We start from the raw sequence: 21700 nt of genomic DNA, 5'->3' as shown, positions 1-21700 counted from the left end.
TAGTTGGTGCCATTCGAAAGAGCTTGACCAAACTTAGATTTTGAATACTATTTGGATCGAATCAGATCAATAGATTTTGAGAAATCTTCAAAAACTGAAAAAAAAATTTTTTTCAAATGTGGTTTTTTTGGAATAACTTTTAAAGGGCTTGATGGTTCAATTCCAAAAACTAATCAGCTTTTAACCTTAAAAAACCACGTCGATCGCCACCAGTCCGGTCAAAATCGGTTGATTTGTTCGTGAGTTATCGTTGTCGAAAGGAAACTAAAAAAAAGGTTTTTTCGGAATTACTTCGAAATTCTTGGCTCGATCGAATTAAACTTAAAAATTCTTTATGGGGCTTCCAAAACTGCGTCGAATGCCGCCAACCGTGTGAAAATCGATTCATTCATTCAAAAGTTATTGTCGTTTTAAAATTCAAAAAATTGTGTTTTATGAAACTGTTATTAGAGTTTTGAGTTCGAAGAGCTTAATATGACACAAAAATCGTATTTTTGAGCTCGAAGAGCTCAAAAACGTAATGTTTAATTTTGAGCCCTGAAATACAAAATGAGCGGGAAGTTGCAGGGATGACCTTTAGGGTTAACCGTCATCCTAATTTTTTTTTATTTTCATAAAAAAAACAGATGATATCTTCTTTGATTACAATTAAATAATAATATTTAAAAGCTCAGAATGAATAATTAATATGCCGCATTTACACGACTTATTCTTTACTGCTTGTGAGCAGTAAACCGAAACTATTCAAAAAAGCCTTTGATTAATTTTTTTTTTCGAATAGAAAAAACACTTGATATCTCTTTCGTTTACAATCAATTAATTGAATAAAAAATCTTAGAATAAATAATTAATATACCTTATCTACACGATTTATTTTATACTGTTCGTTAACAGTAAACCAAAAAAAAAAACAAATGATTCAATCCAATTATTGGAGAGACCGTTTCTTTTTTACACGCTTTTTTTATTTTTCGTTTCCATAAGAGAAACAGATGATATTTTCTTTGATTACAATTAAATAATGAGATTTTAAAGCTCAGAATAAAGAATGAATCTACCTCATCTCTACTATTTTTTTCATACTGCTCGTTAGCAGTAAACCGAAATTGTTCAAAAAATTCAATTCAACAATTGGAGAGATATTTAATATTAATTTTTGTAGTAAAAAATCATTAAATGTATTTTTCGATTACAATTAAATAATTAGATTTGAAAGCTCAAAATTACTAATTAATATACCTGATGTACACTATTTAATTCATACTGTTCGTTAGCAGTAAACCGAAAAAACTCAAAAAATTCAATTCAATTATTGAAGAGACCGTCTCTTTTATTTTTTTTGTTTTCATAATAAAAACAGATAATATCTTCTTTGATTACAATTAAATTATAAGATTTAACAACTCAGAGTAAATAATTCATATACTTCATTTACACCATTTATTCTTTACTGCTCGTCAGCAGTAAACCGAAAGTATTCAAAAAATTGAATTGAATTATTGGAATGCCTTTAATTAATTGTTTTTTTTTTGTATAGAAAAAACACTTGATATCTCTTTCGTTTAGAATCAATTAATTAGATTTAAAATCTTAGAATAAATAATTAATATACCTTGTGTACACTATTAAATACTGTTCGTGAGCAGTAAACCAAAATTCCTCAAAAAATTCAATTCATATATACTTCCACGAAGCAATTCATGAAGAAGCAATAACAACTGGTCTATCAGTCACAATAGGCACTAAATCCAGCAAGAGAGCCGAGAACAAACCCTGGGAAGACAGTGAGCTAAGACACCTTAGTGCCAACCTATCTAAGCACCAAAAACTCTGCCACAGAGAGGGATTCTCACAACTAAACCTGGACACTCTTCACCTTCTAAAGAAAAACCTCAGGAAGGCCAAGAAAAGCAAAATAGAGGCTTATCGACGCAAAATCAGAGACACGATTGCACGCACCTCCAAACCAAGCGAGTTCTGGCAAGCAGTAAAGAAACTAAGGAGACCAACTCAGCTGCCAAACTAAATACCACTTACTTCATGGGAAAATTTTTATGGAAAAATATTCCTACCAAGAGATGTTGACCCCACTACCTTCTCAAACCCCTGCCACCCGTACCTGGACACAGCATTCTCCTACTAGGAAATCAAAAAAGAGATTACCAAGAGCAAAATAAACAAATCTACTGGACCCGACGGAATTCCGAATGAATACCTACATCACCTACCCCCTGCTTGGATAAAATACCTAGTCTCTCTGCTAAATAAAATATGGGATACTGAGCAGATTCCTCGAGACTGGCCCACCGCCCTAATCACAGTCATACACAAAAAAGGCTCAAGAGATGATCCATCCATCTACAGAGGGACTGTCCTACTAAACAACCTGCTTAAATTACTGACTGCACTAATTCAAAAGAGACTCAACACTTGGAGTGAAGTTCTCAATCTTATACCTGAAGAACAAGCAGGCTTCCGGAAAAACCGTAGCTGTTTAGATCACATCTTCACTCTACTGACGTCAGTACAATCTAAGATCAGGATGGAAGGTAGTGTGATATACTGCATATTCGTTGATTTTAGCAGAGCCTTCGATTCAGTGCCACATCACCTGCTATGGAGAAAGCTATTCAATCTTGGGGTCAGCAGTAAAACAATCCGCACTATCCGTGCAATATATGAACTAGCCAAAATCCGTCTGCGAATCAATGGTCACCTCTCCAAAGAATTTGAGGTTACAGAAGGCGTCCTGCAAGGTGACAGTCTAAGCCCAACGCTCTTCATACTGTACATCGCAGACCTCCTCAACTTCCTCAAGGTCAAATGACTCTTGGGGCTAAGTATAGGGTCGAGAGATCTCTCTACACTACTCTTCGCGGACCATGCGGTGTTCTTCGCCTCATCATTAATTGAGGCTAAAAGAATTCTCTCTGCGCTCGAGGAATATTTTGATACGAACAAGCTAACAGTCCACACTGAGAAGACGCAGATTATGATATGCCGGACTACGGGAAGGATCAGAAAATCCGAGCAGAATGCGTTCTTCTACAAATGCCATCCTATACAGACTACTACATACTACAAATACTTAGGGACAACAATAGATGCAGCAACTAAAGGCAAACTGGCAGCGGAGGAAGCCATCAAAAAAGGTAGAGTGACAACGGGGACGGCTTGCTCAATACTAGCCAAGGCCAAGTCTGATTCATGGCGAACTAAAAATAAATTCTTCGACAGCTTAGTTGCACTTACCATACTCTATGGAGTCGAAACCTGAAGATTAGACCATCTAGAAAAAATCGACTAGGCCCAGGCAGAGTACTACAAAAAGATCCTGCAACTTCCCCGCAACACACCAGGATATATGATCCGGCTTGAAACAGAAATTATCCGACTCTCGGTAACTGCTATGATCTTAACCTGGAAATGGATCATACGGATGTTAAAGATGAACCCAGACCGATGGCCACGAGTATGTCTCATCCATCTCATCAAGCTTGCAGATAACCCTAACTGTCAAACTAAATATAACTAGGTGGCCAAGTTAAATCTCCTCCTCCAAACAATTAATATGCCAGATATGTTCTCCAATCTTACCCCTGAATACTAGGAAAGACACCAAGAAAAGTTTTCAAAAGATATTACCGATCAATCTCGACACCAAGACTTCGAAAACTACCTCAAATCTTCCTCACTGCAACTACAACTGATCTGGAAGAAAACCGCTATTGCTCCAAAGTACCTGAACATAAGATGTCCAATATTCCTCGCCAGAACGCTCGCTCAACTCCGTCTTGCAAACACCCATAACTGTCGCATCTTATGTTCCAAGCACTGCCTTCAACTTTGCCCCAAAACTCTCTGCAAAGCATGCGGGAAAGCTAACGAAATAGTGGACCACATACTTTCCTTCTGTCAAGCCTATGACGATTTAAGAACTCGGTTCTTTACCAATTTAATTAAATTATACCCAATTAATCTCTGCACTTTAATGATCCTTCCCTGATTAAAATTATTGATTGAATAAAATTGAATTGGATATGATTTCAATTATTTTCAACAAGTTGTATTTCACGATTGATTCAGCTCAGGCAAAAATGAATTTTTCCGAATAGATAAATAGTTTAAAGATTTTAAACCTTTTTAAGTATAAAAAAAAATTAAGAAAAATTCAAATATTTAATTGTGTTCAATGGATTTGAATAGATAAATAGTTCATGAATTTGGATATAATGCGGAATTAAAAAAAAATAGAGAAAAATAAATGATTTTAAATTGTTCTCAATTGCTATCAATGAATAAATAAGCCTTTATATCCGGTTGTACTGTAAATATAAAATTATTGAAATTTATTTGTATTTCTGAATACTTTTGAATTGTTTTCTATGAATAAATGCAACTTAATATCCGATCATACTGTGAATAAAAATTTATTAAAATGTACTCGTAATTTTGAATACTTATCAATTATTTTCTATGAATAAATAAGACTTCATATTTGGTTACTTTTTGAATAAAAAATTATTGAATTTCATTCGCAATTTCCAATGCCTTCGAATAATTTTTAACAGATAATTAATATTTGATATCCAGTCGTACAGAAAATGAAAAATTATTGACATTCATTCATGATTTTGAAAACTTTCCAATTTTTTTTTATAAATAAATACAACGTGATATGCATTCGTACTGTAAATATAAAATTATTGAAATTTATTTGTATTTTTGAATACTTTTGAATTGTTTTCTGTGAATAAATGCAAACATACATCCGATCACACTGTGAATAAAAATTTATTGAAATGTACTCGTAATTTTGAATACTTTTCAATTATTTTCTATGAATAAATAAGACTTTATATCTGGTTACTTTTTAAATAAAAAATTATTGAATTTCCTTCGCAATTTCCAATGGCTTCGAATAATTTTTAACAGATAATTAATATTTGATATTCGGTCGTACAGTGAATAAAAAATTATTCACATTCATTCGTGATTTTGAAAACTTTCCAATTTTTTTTTATAAATAAATACAACGTGATATGCATTCGTACTGTAAATATAAAATAATTGAAATTTATTTGTATTTTTGAATACTTTTGAATTGTTTTCTATTAATAAATGCAACTTTACATCCGATCATGCTATGAATAAAAATTTATTGAAATTTACTTGTAATTTTGAAAACTTACCAATCATTATTTATAAATAAATAAAACTTAAAATCTGATTACTTCTTGCAAAAAAAATTTTTGAATTTCATTTGCGATTTCCTGTGCCTTCGAATAATTTTTAATAGATAATTAATATTCGATATCCGGTCGTACAGTGAATAAAAAATTACTCACATTTATTTGTGATTTTGAATACTTTTCAATTGTTTTCTATAACTAAATCGAATTTAATATCTGATTGCTTTTTAAATGAAAAATTATTAAATTTCATTCGCAATTTCGAATGTTTTTCAATTTCTTTTTACAAATAATTAACACTTGATATCCGATTACTCTTTGAATAAAAAATTATTAATATTCATTTATAATTTTTAATAATTTCCAATTTTTTTCTATCAATAAATAAAACTTAATGTCGAAATTTTATTTTCTCTATCTTACCATCAATTTATCATATTGAAATTAGTTTAAGAAGAAGAATTTTTTCTAGTCTTATAGTATCTAAATAATGCTAGTCGTCAGGAACTACGGGGAATTGCACTACTGTCAATTAGTTTATATTTATTATTTATTCTTTATGTGTTTAATTACATAAATAATACAAGACTAAAATAAAAAATCTTACAGTAATTATCACTTAACTTTACTTGATTATTTTACATTTATATACAGTGAAACATTCCTTAATAGCAAATTGAAAATGAACTTTTTTTTTTTACTGTACTTCAAAATCATTTGGCTGTATGGTTAAATAGTTTAAATTGTTTTCTTTGTGAGTTAGGGCCTTAATAGACATATATATCATCTTTTTTTGTATGACGGTTACAGGTAATTTCACTTTTTCAGGTTTACGGTTCCAAATTCTCCATAGATGGTCACATCCTTCCACTTTTTCGGTTTCTAAAATAAGAATTTCCATCCATGCTAAATTATTCTCCGATAAAAATCGAATAATTTGAGCCATTCTTCCGTCTGTCAACCGAATAAATGAATTATTCGTTTTCTTGGCTTAAGTATACAGCTGACCATGATACATTCTCTCTTTGTATAGGCATCGATTATAATAAGAAACAGAGCTTTTCGGAGCTTCTCCAATTACGTCATCTAACAATATCGCGCCATTTACTGACCGTACTGACCTTGATATCTTCTCTCGTTTGGTATCCATAATATTAGTACAAAATTGCCGACATGTTTCGTTACATTCATCGTGTAGTATTATTTGAAAGTTATTGTTACGTAATGTCCTATTTGCCATTTGATTTATTGGACCATTTGGACCAGTAACTTTTTGTTTCAAATTGTAAATATTGTTTTCAAATGCATACGTCGATGTTGCCCATGATGGACCATTTTTCCGTACACTCTGTACCATATGCAATAAAGAATGAACATTAAATGTCATAAATTTAGCCCCATAAAAGTTTTGGCAATCATATACAAATTGGAGTAGATTCATTTCACATCTTAGCAAATCATCTTCAGTTATGCTCACTGAGAGAAGTGTAAAGATACTTGAGACGAATTATTTGTATGAGTCGAGTAAATCTTGCCGTAATATTCCGCTTAATTCGGGAAACTTAGAAGGCCATATTAGTGCTTTGATTGCCAAATTGAAGGGGAATCACGGAAAAAAAGAAAAAGTATCTGAAAAAGACTCGAAAAGCGAAGTTATCTCGGAAGTTGATGATAATGGGTTGGAAAACGGAAGAAATGGGAAAGAAATTAATGGGATTTCCAAGGAGATCGAGAAAAAACTGAGGAACCATCGGCTGAAATAATTATTGACAATTATGAAGACAAAGGCAGTTCTGACAATGAAAAAGAAGATGATAAAACCGAAGATGAAGAAGAGCATGATCAAATAAAAGATAATGTTACTAAGAATCAAAATAAATGTCGACTTTTGCGATACCCAGCTGGGAGCGAGAGTGATGAATTATCAGAATGATTTTTTTATTATTGAATTATTTATGTTTAGCTACAACTAATTTATTTTATTCTTTGAATTTATTTCATTTTTTAAAATTAAAAACTATTGAATGTTTGTGCTTGATTATAACCTTAATATTAATTTATGTATCACAGAAAGTTATTAATATAACTTGAAATTTACAATCTATTCCAATGTATTGAAATTATTCAAAGAACCCTCAATTTATGACTTATTTACTAATTGTGGAAAATAGAAAACAATTCAATATCTTAAATTTGTTTAGATTCGCTTGAAATTTTCATAATATCGTAAATTAAAAAATTTATTTCTTTGTCGGAAGAAATAAAAAATAATTCGAAGTTTTGAATCTGTCCAAATTTGTTTGAATTATTCGTACAATAGTAAATTGAAAAATTTATTTATTTATTGGAAGAAATAGAAAATAATTTGAAGTTTTGAATTCGTTTAGATTATTCATAAAATCTTAAATTGAATAATCCATTTATTTGTTGGGAAAATTAGAAAACAATACAACCAATCGAATTTCTTTAAAATCGATTGAATAATTCACAAAATCACAAATTAAATAATATATTAATTTGTTGGAAGAAATAGAAAACAATTCAACTTTTCGAGTTTGTTTAAATTTGTTTGAATTAGTCATAAAATCGTAAATTCAATAATCCGTTTATTTGTTGGGAAAAATAGAAAACAATACAATCAATCAAATTTCTTTAAATTCGATTGAATAATTCATAAAATCACAAATTAAAAATATATTAACTTGTTGGAAGAAATAGAAAACAATTCAATTCTTCGAGTTTTTTTTAATTTGTTTGAATTATTCATAAAATCGTGGAACTGAAAATTCATATTCACTCAGTATTCAAAGTAATTGGAACCATAAAATTTTAATCATTTTTCAATAATTTTCAATTTTACTAGTAAATGTTGAGAAAGATTCAATTTTTTTTGGTTTGAATTGTTTTGAATATTTTTCAATTCGATGCTCGGAATTCAAAGCAATTGAAATTAAAGAAGTCTGAATTTTTTTGAATAGTTTCTTATTTGGCTTCTAATTATTGAAAAAAATTCAATTCTCGAATGTCTCAATTTCAGTCAATATTTTTCAATTTTATGTAAAAAATTAAAATCAATTCAAAATTTTTTCAATTGTTTTCAATCAATAATTTTAATCAGGGTTAGCACGTACACCAAAGAAAATATAGAAAATATTGCAAGATACATCTCAGCAGTCTCCAGTCGTCGAGCAAGACATACTCAATCCTTTTAACTTAATTCAAACTACTACTCACTGGCTCCCCCTCAAAACTAGTGTTTTTGTTTCTTATTTTTATTTTTATTTCTATTTCCTATTATTTATCTTTTATTTGTATTCAACCAAAACTGGTGTTTGTCTATTTTTTCTATTGTACAAATTTAAATTTAAATTATAAGCTTAATTATTCTGTTGATCTTATTGTGTTTAACCGATAGAAAAGACATGTCGGTCATAAATCTGCACCCGTGTCCCCTTAATCGAACCAAACACGATTCACAGAGACGGCCGGATAGTCTCGTTACGTTCTGTTGGCTGTTTTGGTGCAATCTATTGTGATGTCGCCATCTCTTGTTACTTACGATAACTATTTCACCAATTACCGACCTCAGAAAATCTGTTTTCGGACAAATGTCGTTTCGTATAAATGTCGTACACCCTTTTTTTTTTTATAAAAAAAGAAATTATTAATTGAAAAATAATTTTTTTGCCCTCCGGGCGGAAAGTGGCAACTTTCGTCCCGCTGCGCTAAACTAAGTTGCCGCTTTCCGCCTTCGTCGGACAAAAAAATAGTATACACTCCTCGGGAAGTAAATAAGAAAGCCTCAGATCACATGTTTGTTGACCTCGGCTTCGCCTCGGCCAACAATTACATGTGATCTAAGACATTTCTTACTTTACTTCCCTAGGTGTGTAATATACTAATTATTAATTAATTGCTAAATAATTTTTAAAAATTAATTACTTTTTTATCAAAAACTGAAATACCGATCCTGAATTTTTTAGTTTATTTTTTCAACAATAGGCAGCGCGCCAAAAATTTTCATAGTGGTTTTATCAACAAACACTTTCAACACTTTGCTTAATTTCTTTTTTTATTTTTCTGTCAGTTTCAGTGATAATTCTAATTTAAAATCAAAATAATAATGATATTATTATCAATTAATTATTATTAGTATTTTTTAAATAAATTTCGCGTTAAACTATCAGTTAAATAATTAAATCTGTCAATTTCATCAAAGATGTGGATTACACTAACTCCAAGGTATTGTTTATAATAATCAAAAATTCTAATTTAATTACAATACTGATTTTTTTTTATTTTTAGGCTAAAAAAAGGCTTAGAAATAGTAGAACAGTTGGAAAGTACAAAATTCCGTCAGCTGGCAAGCCATATCTGTCAAGGACTCCACTCAGGAAGTGACAAAATTTTCAGCGAAGATGAAGAGGAAAAACTTACGCTGTCTCTCAACTTAAAAAAAGAAAATCTGAGTTTATTGCTTGACACAATAACTTTTGTTTACACTCAAGCCGGGTTCAGCATGGTCGAGTCAGCTGAGATGGAAAGTTTTATGAAATCATGTTTTGGAATTTCCGACGACAAAATCTCGATATTTGTCAACACTTGGACAACTTATTCCCAGCAAATAATTCAAGTGTTGCGTCGTAAATCTGTATTTCCTAATCAAGTAAAATTTTATCATTATTTTATAGCATTAATTTAAAGTTAGCAGTCAATAATTTTTTAATTTTTTTTAACAAACAAATTTATTCCAAAAAATTATTTTTAAAAATTTGCATTTTTAATTTTTAAAATTTCTGTCAATTTTTTTTTTTTTTTTTTTCTAATTTAGTTACAAAAGTTTTTGAAATTACTAAATATTTGCTAAATTAAATTTTACTATTATTTTTAATTCATCGAGTATCTCTTATAGTTATTATAAATGTTATGTCCAGATTGGACATAAACGAATTTAAGGAAGTACGAGCGCCAAGACAACTTTTGATAAAAGGCTTGATTTTTTTTTAATATGAAGTTTAAATATGTCTTAACAAATTCTGAAAATTTGAAGGAGATTGCCCAATTATTTAAATAAATAATTAACTTTAAAGTTGAGCAATTTAACATTGGTCTTATGGGGTAACCTCCAAACATTGATACATTTCTGTATTTTTCTCGTAAAACTGTCAGTGAATATTTTTAAAAAACTTATGGATGAAAGTAAATATATTAGTGATAAATTTAATTCAAAAAAATTAACACTTGCCCGACTAATTAAAGTGTATTAATTAAAAGAAAAATAAATCCCGCCATTAGCCAATGTTAAATGTATATCTATATATTGAGAAAAATCATATGGTTACTGCTTTCCCCTTACCGCGCTAGAGTGGATACCTATCCCCACCCCGCCTAGCGCTCGTACTTCCTTAATTTATTTTGGTCCTGGTGAGTTATCACCACTAGACCGGGAACCCAGAAGACTAGAGGGACAGGATTTATTAATAAAAATTATTATTCATTTTATTTAATATATATTGAACATAAACTAGATTGATACAAATTTTACTTAATTGTAAATTAACATTCAAATTTTACATTAGAGAATTACAAAAGATAGACAATACCTGAAGTTGTTTCATCGACAATTAATTATTTTAATCACTATTTATTCTTCGATTTTTAATTTACTTTATTCGGTTCAGAATTTAATTTGCTCAATGAATTTACTTTTGTTTACGCAATTTATTACTATTACACTGTATTCTTTTTTATAAATAACATATTAAAGAAAGGATTTCTCGACGGGAGTCTCTGGTGAGAGACCTCCTAGCCGAGGACTTAGAATTAGACTACTCTACTACTCTCTAGACTAATTAGAACTTAACAAAAAGTTTGGGTCTCTGATTTTCTGGGCGGTTTAGTAAAGTTTGGGGAAAACACTGTCCAATAAGATCCCGTTTTTCCAGATTCTTAGCCCTCTCTCTAAGGTTGCCTCGGGAAAGTAAGGGCCTCACCCCACTCTAGTCAGGATCCATGAATGCGTTCTCCCTTACTCTCACGTTCCTAGTACTTCTTTAATTATTATTGTGTAATTAAAGCATACTATTATTTGCTATCTCGATTTATTAGTTATTTATTGTTTGTTTATTATTTATGAAATTCTGGACTATGTTGCAATGTAAGCTAAGAAATTTATTTAATTATTAATTATTCATATACTACTAATATTTCTTCATTATTAATTTCATCAACTTAATATTTTTTGGTATTATTTATTTATATAAATAATAATTGATAAATAAATACGTTTTATCAAAGTGCGTATGTTATAAATTTTTCGAGCGTAATTTTTAATGTTGGGAAAATATATTTAGTTTAACTTAAAACGTTTAAAATTGAAACGGTTACATCTTATTTTTTTTTTTGGTTTGGATTTTTCTTTTATTAATTCTTAGAATTTTTTTCGTTTCTGTTAAATACCAAACTTATCTTGATTACTTAGGTTCAGGTTACGTTTACTTATAGTCTAGATATACATAGAAAAAAAAGAGCCCATAAAATTTAGAAATTTCCAGGCCTCCTTCAAGAGCTGGACAGAACGTTTAACGCATTTCCTTTTACAGTGCCCCTTTGTATCGTAAGGATACAAGGTCATAAAAATAAAATATGTTTTTTTAATAAACAAAAATTAACTACATATATATTATTTTTTCTTTTAATTTTTTTTTATCTCTTTTTTTTTGGATATAACATAAAAATTTTTCAGGTCCACGATATCAATTGGAGTTTCAATATCCAAGCATCTTCTCCAGCCCACGCTGCTGATAATAAACCAGTCCTATTATTGCAATTAAACACCACCGGAGAATCAAAACCTCTTACAGTAGAAATGGACAAGTCAAGCTTATCAGACTTGTACGAAAATTTAGAAAAAATTCAACGCCAGCTCGACGCTCTCAATTAATCGGTGAGTTATTTTTTTATTTATTAATTCCAAATGATACAGTTTATCTCGGGTGTTGATATTTATCAGCATTTCCCAAAAAAGTCGAGTTCCTTGACAAAACTGAATTACTCGAAGAATGAACAGACAATCTAGTATCCGCCAATTCTAAATCCACTGAGTCCTTTCTGTCCTCTTGATTTTTCTCTCTAAGCGGCGCAGTTTCAAAAATCCTCGTTGACTCCATTGTAAACAGCCTCGCTCTCCAAACAATTAATACCACAGCCAGAATCATGAGAAAGAGAACAAAAGTGGTCGCTGCGCCGACTATCCATCCCAGTCGTTGGTCCTCTAAAACATTCCAAACTCGATCCTAAAACCCGAACAAATATTAGCTAATTCCGGCAAAAAATAAATTACATACCTGTGTACTTAATGACCAGTGTCAGCGAAGAATTTCCCAACACAAAGTTGCCTTTATCTGTCTTAATAATAAATTTACAAGTCCACAGTCCCAGATCATTGACATCCGGCTTAAACTGTATCGTACAAATTCCTGAAGTATGATTCATTAGTACGCCTTGCCTATTTGTTTTCAATTTTTTAAACAGCTTATTAATTTATACCAGTAGTCATATTTTAATTATTAGTCACCTTAATTTATGGGTTGCATTTGTCCGCTTTTTATCTTTTAAATCGTGAGCCCACTGACACGTGGTGTCTGAAGGCAGAGGGTAAAGTTTGCAACCCAGAGTAACAATTTCATGGGTGTTTGTTGTAATTGCAACTCTTACTGGTTCTAAAATAAATAACTTTTTTGTGAACTATAAATAAATAAAATTTTGCCTTATTAAGTAATGACTTTTGTTAAATTGCACTGTACTTTTTTAAGTATTAATATTTTTTAAGATATAAGCTCATCCCGATGTTACACTTATCAAGAGCTTTCATTTGAGTACCCACGTGCATTTTTGATATATTTTTCATATATACATTTATATAATCTACATAAATATATGAAATATATGAAAAATTGATGTGGGTACTCAAATGAAAGGTCTCGATGAGTGTAAAATCAGGATGAGCTTATATCTTTAAAAATGTCAATATTTTACAAAATATCTGTTAAATTGCACTGTACTTTCTTTAATATTGACGTTTTTAAAGATATAAGCTCATCTTGATGTTACACTCATCAAAAGCTTTCATTTGAGTACCCACATCAATTTTTCATATATTTTATATATTTATATATATTATATATATGTATGCATGAAAAATATATCAAAAATGCGTGTGGGTACTCAAATGAAAGGTCTCAATGAGTATAAAATCGGAATGAGCTTATATCTTTAAAAATATCAATCGTTCACAAGATACAATGTCATTTCTTAATTATGTATCTGGAGATAGAACATTTTAAAATGCAGCCTAAATACTTATCATCATAAATTGACTATTGGTGAGAATGATATGAAACCTTGAAAACGCACAACTCCAGGTCAAGAATTTTCCAACGATACCAAATTTCACCATAAAAACCCATTTTATCATATAAATACACTTGCCATAAAATTTCGCATATTCTCTTAATAATATAGATTAAATTAATTTTTTTATTCTAATAAAGTTTCATACCTCAGGGTGCTTGAAATTTGAAAGTAACCCAAGACGTGCAAGTGCGTATGAAGCGTAGTGCTGCCACTTGTATTGATAAATTAATAAAATTGACGTGGTTTAAAAAATTTATATAATTTTCTTTATTAAAAATTCGGTTTTTATTAATACTTTTATAATAATAATAACAACTTAATAATATTTTATTGCACTAAAATTTATTTATTTAAATGATTATTGATAAATAAATTAATTAAGGCACACTGTTGATGAAAGTGATTAAATTTGAGAAATTAAATTTGTACATTTTTTAAAAATTAGCCTCTTACTTTATTTAAATAAATAAAAATTTCTAGAGAATATAATTGATCGCTTACACTATCTTAAATTAATTAATTTATTTATTTAAAGTCTGATACTAAAATGATCCTTAGAGTTAAATAAAAATAGTAAGCAAAAAGTCATGCACATACAATTAACCATATATTAATATTTTAAATTAATCTCGGATATTACACGCACAAGTATAATATATAATAATAAATGATAAATGCATTTAAATAGTAATTAAATAAAATAATTAATATAATATAATAAAATATCTTTGAGCGTTTTGTTCATGATTAAGTACAATCTACAGTAATAGTTTTAATGACTTATGACTATAGTGCACTTCCACCACCAGTCAGCAGCAGAAATAGTCTTGAGCCGATGCGATGACAGTCGCTTTCGTTTATAGTAATGATTTATCATTGATACCTGGTTCGAGGAGGCTCAGCTTCGCCGGCGGAGCGTTCATGTAAGTCTCGGTCCCGTGAACTTTTACACCGCAGGTCCACAGGCCCTCTTGCTCGGCCAACGCGTGGCTCAATCTTACGCTGCAGTCGCGACCCGCGGGGACTACTGGCTTGAATTGTTTTACTACCACCGTCGTGTTTGAATTCACCGGCGTTAATGACCATCTGCACTGTTCCACCTGGGATGAAGTTACACATCGCAAGTAAACGCTGCTGCCAGATGAAATTTGGATGTCTTGCAATAGCTCAGAAAATTCTACTTTTTCTGGAAAAAAAAATTTTTTTAATTATATTAACAATTTTTATAATAAAAAAATTATTATAAAAAAAATTCAAATAAAAATTTTAAAAATTACGAGTAAACTTTTTTATAATAATTTTTTTGATAAAAAAAATTTATTTAAGAAAATAATGAGCCAAAAATTATCTCTTGAATAAAATAAATTTATTTCTTGTTATTTTTGTAAATAAAATGTAATTATAGCTAGCAACCTTGCAGTCACTGTGTGAACTATAAATTAATAAAATTTTGTTTTATTAAATAATGACTTTTGTTATAATTGCACTATACTTTTTTAAATATTGACGTTTTTAAAAAGCTCATCCCGATGTTACACTCATCAAAAGCTTTCATTTGCGTGCCCACATCAATTTTTCATATATTTTATATATTTATGTATATCATATATATGTAAAATATATGAAAAATATATCAAAAATGCATGTGGGTACTCAAATGAAAGCTCTTGATGAGCGTAACATCGAGATGAGCTTATATCCTTAAAAATATCAATAGTTAAGGAAAGATGTTGTATCTTGTCAACTAATGATATTTTAAAAGATATAAGCTCATCCCGATGTTACACTCATCAAGAGCTTTCATTTGAGTACCCACACGCATTTTTGATATATTTTTCATATATACATATATATAATATATAAAATATATGAAAAATTGATATGGGTACTCAAATGAAAGGTCTTGATGAATGTATTGTCAGGGTGAGCTTATATCTTTAAAAATATCAATAGTTCACGAGATACAAGGTAATTTCTTAAATATTTATCTAGAGATAGAGTATTTTTGAATGCAGCCTAAATACTTATTAATTTTTCTTATTTTCTTAATAATATAGATTATCAATAAAAATTACCTTGTTTGTAAACAATAATTTCAGCATAGGGTGAAGAAAGAATGACATTATTAGGAGCGATGGCCTGGCAAGCCCAGTACCCTTGATCTTCCATTCGAATAGCTTTGAGATTAAGACTGCAATTAATTCCCAGGCTCCCATAACTGGGGAAAGAATCCTTAGCAACGACTTCGCCGTCATCATTCAGTGACTTCCACAACCAAGTGCATTTTTCGACGCGGGTATTCGCGACGCACTTGAGCAGCTGATGGCTCGAGACCGTAACCGACATATTTTCCGGCGCTTCAGTGAAATTTATCTTTGCTGGAACGGAAAAATAGTAAGCCGGTCATTTACCTCGCCTCAATTAGAGGTTGTTTTATATTTTTTACCACAAAAAAAAAAAAAAAAAAAAAAAAAAAAAAAAAATGAAATAAAACAATTACCAGAAGGCAAAAGTGTGAGTTTAGCAGGAGCAGCCTCGTGAAGCCGCCCGTGGGATGTTAATCGTACGGCACAAGTCCAAAGGCCCTCCTCCTCTTCGAGTACATTTTTAAATCTTACTGAACAGTCATGCTTGTTATCGTCATTTGGCACAAAATTTTTTATGACCATGGGCTCTTTACTGGAATTGAGGGGTTTCCAAGACCACTCGCATTGTACGACCGGTTTGTTCACCTGGCATCTGAGCAGGGCAGATTCCCCTAAGGCTGTCTGAATACCTCGCGAAAGCTGTATGAATTCCACTGGAATTTACGAGCAAATTCCATAAATAGCTCAAGTCTTGTCAAGTATTGTGAACACATCCCGATTATTTCATTTCGATCCCATACAATAACAAAAATATACAATAAATGTATTATCAACCTACCCTCCGACAGCAAAAGCTTTATTGGTCTGTTCACCACGAAGCCGCTGGAGTTCTGAGCGCTGTCACTCAGAACCCCGCAGGTCCACAGTCCCTCGAGCTCCGGGAGCGCCGAAGGGATCTTTATAGTGCAGTCGGTATTGTTTTCCCCGAAAGACGGGAACTTGTTCATTTCAATGTTCCAAAGTTCGGTCTGGTTCGCCAGCCGCCAGGACCATTGACATTCTGAAACCGGGCTCAAGGTTCGGCAGGGGATTTCGAACTGCGACGAAGGCGCTGCTTCTATTGCGTCATCCGGCTCCAAAAATTTTATCGGCTCTTCTGTAACTATTTTTATATATTTTAAATTGCGTAATTAATTAATCAATGGTATCATTAATTAATTAATTAATTACTAGTAATCTTGCAGTCACTATGTGACTGCCGTGACTATTGAACTATAAATAAATAAAATTTTGCTTTATTAAATAATGACTTTTGTTAAATTACACTGTAATTTATTAAATATCGACGTTTTTGAAGATATAAGCTCATCCCGATGTTATACTCATCAAGAGCTTTCATTTGAGTACCCACATGCATTTTTGATATATTTTTTATATATACATATATATAATATTCATAAATATATAAAATATATGTAAAATTGATGTAGGTACTCAAATGAAAGGTCTTGACGAGAGTAATATCGGGATGAGCTTATATTTTTAAAAATATCAATACTTCACAAGTTATTTGATAAATTGCAATGTACTTTCTTAACTATTCACGTTTTTAAAGATATAAGCTCATCCTGATGTTACACTCATCAAGAGCTTTCATTTGAATACCCACATGCATTTTTGACATATTTTTCATATATACATATATATATATAATATATATAAATATATGAAAAATCGATGTGGGTACTCAAATGAAAGGTTTCAATGAGTGTAATGTCGAGATGAGCTTATATCTTTAAAAATATCAATAGTTCACGAGATACAAGGTAATTTCTTAAATATGTATCTAGAGATAGAGTATTTTTAAATGCAGCCTAAATACTTATCATAAGTTATAAAATTTTTTATAAAAAAAATAAGTAAAAATGAAATAAATACCAACCAGGTGTATGAGCGGCAATGCTCAATTTAGCGGGCAAAGTACTGACAAAAGAGGTATTAACGGTAGTGCGTGCAGCGCAGGTCCAATATCCAACCTGTTCATATTTGTAATTTGTAAATCTGACCGAACAGTCATTACTATTATTACCGAAAGCCGGAAATTGTCTAACAGGCAACGACTGAGTGTTGGCCGTTGTCGGCGGGGAAAAAACAGCTTCTGTCGAAACCTGTAGAATTTCACGAGTGGTCTCGTTGGAATTCGAAGGGTTGATGTCCGGAAGAGGTAAATTTACCGGTGGCAGAGGCTGCCAAGACCACTGGCAATCAACAACTGGATGGGCCGTTCGACATGCTAATAACACAGACGTTCCCAGTGTGGTCTCCGTGTGCTGAGGAACGTCCACAAAAACCACCGAACTCGCGCTGTTATTATCCTCGTAATTATTGCCATCAAATTGAGACTCTGGAGAAAATTCGGGCCCCTCCGTGACTAAGGTGACAACCGACGGTGTCGTGCTGCCGAATGTCGATGCATTTGTCGAGGCTTCGGTCGCTCTTCCTACCGGCAGTAAACATTCCCTTTACAATATTTACAATACATTGCAATTAAAATTGGAGTAATTTTTTTTTTTTTATGCTAATAATCTTCCACAGGAAGTTTCTCGGTGTCACGTAGGCCGCCGTATTTTATTGCAGCCTACATTTAATTACACTGTGCTTTACTTTCTATGTTATCCACCTAGTTATATGACCTATTGATATACAATTATTTCAGTGCATTCATTCATAAATTTTTTATTTTTTAATTCGATAAAAAAATATGAAAATTAAGTTAGCAGACATTTAAAAATTTTTAGAATTTTTTTTTCTAGTAAAAAAATCATAAAAAAAAAATTGCACTTGTAAAAAACTTTAAAAACTGTAAATGCAATTTTAAAAAAATATTTTTTTGTTTTAATTTAATTATTAAAAAAAATTAAAATCGTTGGCTAATTTTAGTATTATTAAAAATAATTTTCTTGGTTTAAAATTTTTTTTCTCGAGAATCAAGTTAATTTTTTTTTTAATATATTTGTTCAAATTTTTTACGAATACTTTTTATTTTATCAAAAAACTGGATTTTGTATTATGATCCGGAATTAGTCGATTAATTTATAAACAGAGGATTTAAATGCATCCGATAAATTGAGGACTGGATTTTTTTTAAAATGCTTCAACTGGTTGTTGCACTACAAATATATATAATTTTTGTTATTTACATAAATCTCTAGGTCACGGTTTGTGATTGTAAAAGTTCGCTAACTTGTTTGTTGGTTTATAGTACATGCTCGGGATTTATCGAGTGTCAATGCCATGGTACAGAGAATCTAGAATTTTTGAGCTTGTGTTGAGCGAAAGTGAATTATTTACTTTTTGTTTCTGTCAAGTAAACAATTATGTAATTTATTTATCAATTTTTTACTATAAAAAAATATTTAATAGAAAAAATTGCAATATTAATTTGAGTTGTAATTTGTACACGTGTTGTAATTTGAGATTAAAAAAATAGATTTTAAATACTTCTCATAAAGAATGTGCGGAACTATGAATAATATTCATAAAAATTACGATCGTTTTTTATCGCTATGCATTGTAAAATTTCTTGCAATATTACTTTTCTAAAATAACTTAGAATAGGTATTAATATTAAAATAAATTATTTTTGACTTAGCTTGAATATTTTTACGGTAAAAAATAATTATAAAAAATATTAACTCGATCGAAATAATGAAAAGCGAGTTTTTGGTTGTAAAAACTTGTATAATGATATATTTGTATTAGATTGCATAATAATTTATACAAAACTATTAAGTATAGATCAATTTAAAATTCCAAGTCTCTTCGAGAATGCACTAGCGTGCATCCTGTATTACGTAAAAAATAAATTAGTAGTTTTAACTCAAGTAACTTAATAACAATATAAATGCCCATTGTAACTTGGCATTGGAGGAATATTAAATATATATTTTTATTCAGTTCATTTGATTTAAAAAAAAACTTTAAAGTGATTCATAATTATAATTATAATTACAATCATCAACCGTGAAATATCACTAGCGTAATTGAAAGATATTAGTGCGTCAAAGTAAATGATACTTTAATTGAAACGGCTCGTTAAAATCCAAAATAAATAAGTAATGTTTACTTAAATAATGATTTATTCTATTCCGGGGATTGTGAGTGCGTCAATCCAAGAAAAATACCATCTTAAAAATAACATTTACGTACGTACTAAAACAATCCAGTCAATAAACACCTTTAAATTGACAATTAAATCGTACGCACGATTATTCTACATAACAATTAAATAATAAAACAAATACAGGAGAAAAAAAATAACAAAAAAAATCTGATGAAACATTACAAGTTATATCGTTATTGAAACAATTATCGACTTACCGTATGTCAAATGAATATTTATAATTATCAAAACGATAAAGAAATTTTTGAATAACATTTCCATTCGTTATCTTAATCTTAACTTGTGGTGATTAAGACCACGTGTAGCCGACACTTAGTCGTTTTCGATCGATGCCGGGTCGTAGAAGGTCATCCACACAGATTTTCATTCACTCGAATTATATTTTCGATTTTTTATGTGTTTATTATTAATAATTATTTTAGATTTTTATTAAAAAAACTTTTCACTAGTCATAATCATTTAAAAACGTCATTATTAAAATATTTGGTTAATAAGATAGCAAAATAAAATAATTTTTCACTGAAGACTTTTTACTGAAAAGTAAAAGTCAACACCCTAAAACAGATAATTACTGAGCTTATTGTATCGTAAGGAACAACAAGTGTATTTAAAACAATGAGTTAGAACAAATGATCTCGGTTGCGCCGGTAAATAAAACGAAATCGTGCGGAACGTGTTCTGGCTGGTAATGGACTGTGAGTGAGTATATTTGCCGTCGTCCCAGGTCCCAGGTATCCGTTCTCCACTTCCTCTTCTCTACTACCTCTTCTTCTTCTTCTTCTTCTTCTTCTTCTTGGTCTTGCTCTTGGTTCTCTACTATTTTCCTTTAACGTCTTCTCCACGCCTCACGTTTTGTTCATTCCTTTGTCTTTTCCTTACACTTGTATTTATTTCACCTTCAACCATCTCTTACTCGGCTTACATTACTCTGTATTGTTCTTGTACTGTTATTATCATTATTATTATTATTATTATTGTTATTATTATGATCGGAAATATCGATATCGATAGGATGATGCATGTCTGGTTGTCGCGTGATAGTTAATCATATTTCAGTCTTTACACATCACTTCACACGTACTTTTTTTTATCTAGTTATCAGTTTTCAATAATTAACTACAATTGATTTTTATAAGTACAATTTTGACATTTTGAATTGTTAAATTAATATCAATATTTTTATTTAACTATAAATTATTTTTTTTTAAGTCAATTTCTTTGTACTTGACATTGAAAATTATTTATGGCAAAATAAAATTATAAATATTAATTTAATAATTCAAAATGTCGAAATTTATCATATATTAAATAATATCAAGCTTAATGCAAAAAAAAATTATTAAATAAAATTATTTACAATTTTTATATTCATGCATAAAAATATCTAAGTACATTAATTTTTTACTCTAAAAATTTTAATAAATTTTTTAAATTAAGTAAATATTATTATTATTTTATTATTAAAATTTTTAGAGTAAAAATTTTTTTAATAAATTCCTAAATTTAAACATTAATTAATGACATTCAAAATATATTTAAAATTTTCCAGAACTTAATAATAATAATAATAATGGCTTAATTAAAAAATTTATTATTGTTAAAATTTTTAGAGTAAAAATTTTTTTAATAAATTCCTAAATTTAAATATTAATTAATAAAATTGATAACATATATTAAATTTTGCCAGAAAATTAATAATAATAAAGCTTTAAAAAAATAAAATCTATTAACAAGAATAAAAGCTTGGTAGTCACGTAAAAGCTACTTGGTTACGATAACGTTGTTGACGTTTTAGTTGTCTTGATAATCGCAAGGTAGCGTAA

The 21700-nt window shown here is 30.0% G+C and overlaps 2 protein-coding genes across 2 annotated transcripts; one reads left to right on the top strand and one right to left on the bottom strand.

Moving 5' to 3' along the window:
- The first annotated feature begins 9274 nt into the window (after nucleotides 1–9274).
- LOC123268642 (COMM domain-containing protein 10-like) lies at nucleotides 9275–14507 on the top strand. Its single transcript, XM_044733896.1, has 4 exons — nucleotides 9275–9434; nucleotides 9498–9858; nucleotides 11938–12138; nucleotides 14400–14507. Exons 1-3 carry the CDS (start codon nucleotides 9412–9414, stop codon nucleotides 12133–12135), a joined length of 582 nt encoding a protein of 193 aa, XP_044589831.1. The 5' UTR covers nucleotides 9275–9411; the 3' UTR covers nucleotides 12136–12138; nucleotides 14400–14507.
- On the bottom strand, nucleotides 12144–20970 carry LOC123268641. The gene is made up of 9 exons (XM_044733895.1): nucleotides 20075–20970; nucleotides 17637–18194; nucleotides 16533–16856; nucleotides 16108–16407; nucleotides 15683–15985; nucleotides 14491–14793; nucleotides 12769–12913; nucleotides 12539–12699; nucleotides 12144–12465 (listed from the first exon to the last, which is right to left on the bottom strand). Exons 1-9 carry the CDS (start codon nucleotides 20136–20138, stop codon nucleotides 12179–12181), a joined length of 2445 nt encoding a protein of 814 aa, XP_044589830.1. The 5' UTR covers nucleotides 20139–20970; the 3' UTR covers nucleotides 12144–12178.
- Nucleotides 20971–21700: the final 730 nt, after the last annotated feature.

This window comes from Cotesia glomerata, linkage group LG7 (assembly GCF_020080835.1).
Source record: "Cotesia glomerata isolate CgM1 linkage group LG7, MPM_Cglom_v2.3, whole genome shotgun sequence".
Taxonomy (NCBI): domain Eukaryota; kingdom Metazoa; phylum Arthropoda; class Insecta; order Hymenoptera; family Braconidae; genus Cotesia; species Cotesia glomerata.
The sequence above is the reverse complement of the archived record's forward strand: the minus strand, read 5'-3'. Positions and strand labels throughout refer to the sequence as shown.

Excerpts from the sequence above, each read along its gene's own strand:
- LOC123268642 (XM_044733896.1), top strand. The coding sequence starts at position 9,412 with ATGTGGATTACACTAACTCCAAG. Across the intron at positions 9,435-9,497 it reads TGGATTACACTAACTCCAAG|GCTAAAAAAAGGCTTAGAAA; the intron begins GTATTGTTTATA and ends TTTTATTTTTAG. Across the intron at positions 9,859-11,937 it reads AATCTGTATTTCCTAATCAA|GTCCACGATATCAATTGGAG; the intron begins GTAAAATTTTAT and ends AAAATTTTTCAG.
- LOC123268641 (XM_044733895.1), bottom strand. The coding sequence starts at position 20,138 with ATGGAAATGTTATTCAAAAATTTCTTTATCGTTTTGATAATTATAAAT. Across the intron at positions 16,857-17,636 it reads CATTGCCGCTCATACACCTG|TTACAGAAGAGCCGATAAAA; the intron begins GTTGGTATTTAT and ends ATATAAAAATAG. Across the intron at positions 15,986-16,107 it reads ACTCACACTTTTGCCTTCTG|CAAAGATAAATTTCACTGAA; the intron begins GTAATTGTTTTA and ends TTTCCGTTCCAG.